The sequence below is a fragment of the Grammomys surdaster genome, unplaced genomic scaffold (genome assembly GCF_004785775.1).
Source record: "Grammomys surdaster isolate TR1022 unplaced genomic scaffold, NIH_TR_1.0 125742, whole genome shotgun sequence".
Classification (NCBI taxonomy): Eukaryota; Metazoa; Chordata; class Mammalia; order Rodentia; family Muridae; genus Grammomys; species Grammomys surdaster.
The window spans coordinates 2,025,398-2,029,430 of record NW_021620574.1 but is presented as its reverse complement, the minus strand read 5'-3'; the positions used below and the strand labels follow the sequence as shown (position 1 = coordinate 2,029,430).

General features: G+C 49.7%; 1 protein-coding gene across 1 annotated transcript; it reads right to left on the bottom strand.

Annotated features, from left to right (window-relative positions):
- Positions 1–2,069: 2,069 nt before the first annotated feature.
- On the bottom strand, positions 2,070–3,462 carry LOC114639500 (testis-specific H1 histone). The gene has a single exon (XM_028788254.1). It carries the CDS (start codon positions 3,430–3,432, stop codon positions 2,152–2,154), a length of 1,281 nt encoding a protein of 426 aa, XP_028644087.1. The 5' UTR covers positions 3,433–3,462; the 3' UTR covers positions 2,070–2,151.
- Between the last annotated feature and the right edge of the window lie 571 nt (positions 3,463–4,033).

The window sequence follows — 4,033 nt, the reverse complement described above, 5'->3', positions numbered from 1 at the left end:
TCAGATCCCCTCCACATGAGACGCTCTGCCAGTGTGTTTCTGGTTTGGCCTTTGTGGGATTAGAACAGTGATTCCTGTGCACGAAAGCAAGTTAGTAACAGCAAGCTTTAATACACATCACTTGAATAATACTGCTTGAAACACGTATCATTGTTCCCCTTGTGGAAGACAATGTTTCTACTGGAAAAAAATACGGTCAGGCATACATCCTGGGAAAGACCCTATGTCCATTATGCCCTCTTCTCAAGAATAAAAAACACCTTCCAGAAGCATCTATTTTCCAATTATTCAGCTTTACCTGGAAGCAGATTGTCCACCCTAATGTTTTACTTATCTAGGAAGTTTGGCATCACAGTCTATGGCATGAGAACTAACCCCACTATCCTTCACCCTTGTCCCTTGAGCTAAATCATGCATTTGTCAGTATGTGGCTTACTATACCCATTGTAGATTTGTTCAGAAAAATTGCAAGAGTATTCATAAACGTGTTGTCAATAGTTCCTCTCTGAGAGTTAGTGCTTCCCAGCTGGCAAGCACCTTGTGAATCTCGTCAAGCAAAAATCTACACCATGATGTTTGGTTCTTGTTGCAGGATATTTGATCACACCATGAACCCTAGGATTGTGTTATTTACTGAAAGAAGCTATTTCTTGTTGTGATGTGGCTCAGCCTTAGCCCATACCTTTATTTCTTCTGGCTGGAATACAGACATGACCTTAGTATTCACCTTTAACCCCAAACAATGAAGGTAAGGTTGGTTTGTAGAAGGGAGTACCCGTGTTTTCAAGTGATGCTTAATTGAGTGGCAGACAAAGGGATGAATCAGAGAAAGATTTGACAGAATAGGCTATACCCGACTCTCATGAAGAAAGGGGAGTTTCTTAAGGGAGCAGGACAGAGAAAGAGGAGTCAGTTTTACCAGGAGAGTTTTACAGAGACTGGTTGCAGAGAGAACAAGCTAGACACAGGTGAAGACAGAAGGAGCCAGAGGATGAGAAGGAGCCAGAAGATTCGAATAGATTGACAGAGATAGTCTGAGGCCAAGCAGAGTGATTCAGGAGAAGCTGAGAGAAGCCAGTTTGAGTCAGTCAGCATGGAGAGGAGCTTGAGCCAGAACAGCTGAGTTGATCCTGTCAGTCAGAGATCAGGAAGAACTGGGAAGGGGAAGCTTATTTAGCAGTAAGCCTCAGAGGCTGAAAACATTCTAGGCCTAAATAAGATTGTATGGAGCTAGAAGCTTCCAGGACTAGGCCTAGATTAGCAGACTGTGAAAATTAGCCTTTGAGACAACAATTATTAGAGGAGGATAAAAGCTACTTTTACAAGTCCTTGCTTTACCAACACTTAAAGTGTCCCCCGCACAATCCCAGGGTCTTACAGAGAAACAACCCAAGACCACAGATGCTTAGGAAATGGCTGGAGTCAGAAAAACAGAGCTATGGCGGGAACCGTGGTTTTCCTAAGCGACCGCATCCAGTGCCTCTGCTCCCCAGCAGCACCCCAGCAGGAACTACTTACACACATTTAAGGCTTGTGCATGAACACTTCCACTGCGACACACCCACCCTGTGCTGGATGGTTTCACACAGGCTCTCATTTAACTAACTCTTTCACACCCAAGAAATTGTGTGATTTTTTTTTCGATTAAAACACTTAATTCAGGATGAAAGCTACAAATTCTGTAGTCAAGTTTTACCCTAAAATTAATGTTAAGACCATGTCTTAATCACTAGGACGTTTAAAGGCTGTTTTTTTTCTTTTGCCCTCTTCTCAAAAACTGCATTGAGGATTTGACAGTGTCCCTGATGGTCATTCTTGTGTAACCCTGATTTCCCTCTTCCTGTCTCCACTCTTTTTTTTTTTAACTTTAACACTCGCTCACTGCCCAGTCCCAGTACCCTCTTCCACAATCCTCTCCCCCACCCCACCCCCATAAAAGGCACTTCTCCGGGTCCGGTGGGACTAGCAGAATCTCAGCTCTCTCCTCCCAAATCTCAGCTATGTCTCCCCTCAATATCCCACCGTTTCCCTCCCAGTGGTGAACAAGAGGAAACACAGACACGGGAAAGTCTCGTAAATTGCTTCAATGAAAGAGAGCTGATCTCTTTGGAGCGCATCTGGGCAACAGTGCCCAGAACAACTCCTCTGGCATTAAGGAGTCCCCGAGCCCCCATGATGACCACTTTTGGTAGAAGACTTTGTGTATGGTTTTCCTGGTCTGCTGGGAGCGTTGTCCACTTTGGCCACAGCTGGCTTCTGGATGGTCCGTTTTAATGGCCTCTCGGGTTCCTGTCTCTTCTCTTCCCTGGGTCTGGAGCTTGCCATCTTCTCATCTGTAGACCAAGGATTGGTGTCTTCCTTTGTAGGCCGTACTCTGTTGTCCATCGCCTTGATCCTGGCTTCCTCCCTGGCTCTGATACACATATGTTCCCTGGCCTTGGTGCACTCCTGCTCCTTGGTCTTGACATACTCCTGCTCTTTGGCCCTGGCACACTCCTGTGCCTTGGCCCTGGCACACTCCTGTGCCTTGGCCCTGACACAATCGTGTGTTCTGGCTCTGGCGTGAGCCTGTTCCCTGGCTCTAGCACGAGCCTGTTCCCTGGCCTGAGCCAGTTCCCTGGCCTTGGAACGTGCTAGGTCCTTAGCTCTAGACCTTGCCCTTGACCTAGCCCTAGTTCTGGCCCTTGACCTGATGCTTGATCTGGCGCTTGACCTGGCGCTTGACCTGGTGCTTGACATGGCGCTTGACCTGGCGCTTGACCTGGCCCTTGACCTGGCCCTTGACCTGGCGCGTGACCTGGCCCTTGACCTGGCGCGTGACCTGGCCCTTGACCTGGTCCTTGACCGGGCCCTTGACCTGGTCCTTGACCTGGCCCTTGATGTGGCCCTTGAAGTAGCCCTTGAGGTGGCCCTTGATCTGGTCCTTGTTCTGGCCCTCCTGGACCTTGCCCTCAAAGCCCTGGCCTTGCGTCTCCAGACTTCTCTGGCCTTCTTGGCCGCCTTGCGACGCGAGCGGGGCCTGCGTGGTCTGGGGGATTTGAGCACGATCTTTCCAGAAGAGAGGGTGCCCACTGTCGACCGTCCCGCCTTTCTCCTCGGCTTTGAAATCTTCCAGACCGTGAAGTAGCCGGCAGCGTCACTGCCACTGACCCTCAGGAGAGTGCCTTTCTCCGACCTGGTGGATTCCCCCACGTGGTGAGAGGAGATCTTCCTGCGAACTTCATAGCCAGCATTCCCCAGCTCCTTCTTGAGCGCAGCCAGAGTCAGGTGCTGGTGGCCTGCAATGGCCCTGAGCAGCAGCTGGGACACTCTGAGCACGGACTGCGGACCTCGCCTGACCGGGGTTCTCAGGGCTCTCTCCACAGGCTGCTGTATCTGGATCGTAAGTTCTGCGCCTTGGGATTCCCCACTGGGCTGGGCGGCCTCAGCCATGGCCCCGCTTCCCCCACCGCGGGGCCACCCGCTTTGATCTGGCCTCTGGCCTCTGGCCTCAGCAGGTGTGGGGCTCTGGGGCGCCTACGTCACAAAGCCCCCCCACCCCCACCCCCGCCCCAGTGCTTGCGTCCTGGTGGAAAGGCAGATGTGGCCCACTGCTCTCCTTTGACCTCACCGCCATCCCAACTCTTCGCATCTGCATGAATGTAACAATTGCCAGTGTAACCGTCACCCCATGGTTCTGTTCCTGGCCAGTTCTTGCTTAAAAAAAAAAAAAAGTGAATATTTGGGAAGGATATACTCTGAAGATATTAAGGAAGACCTATTTAGAAAGATAAAGCTAAGGGGAAGACTAGAATGAACAAATAAAATGACTGCAAAGAAGGCTACTTCTTCAGTCCTCACACAAAACAAAGCAAAAACAAAACCAAAAACTCCCATTCAACTCTCAAGTGAAAATTTCCCCCAAGGAAAGTGAGAGAACACTTTTTTGTTTTGTTTTGTTTTGTTTTTTTGGAGACAGGGTTTCTCTGTATAGTCCTGGCTGTCCTGGAACTCACTCTGTAGACCAGGCTGGCCTCGAACTCAGAAATCCACC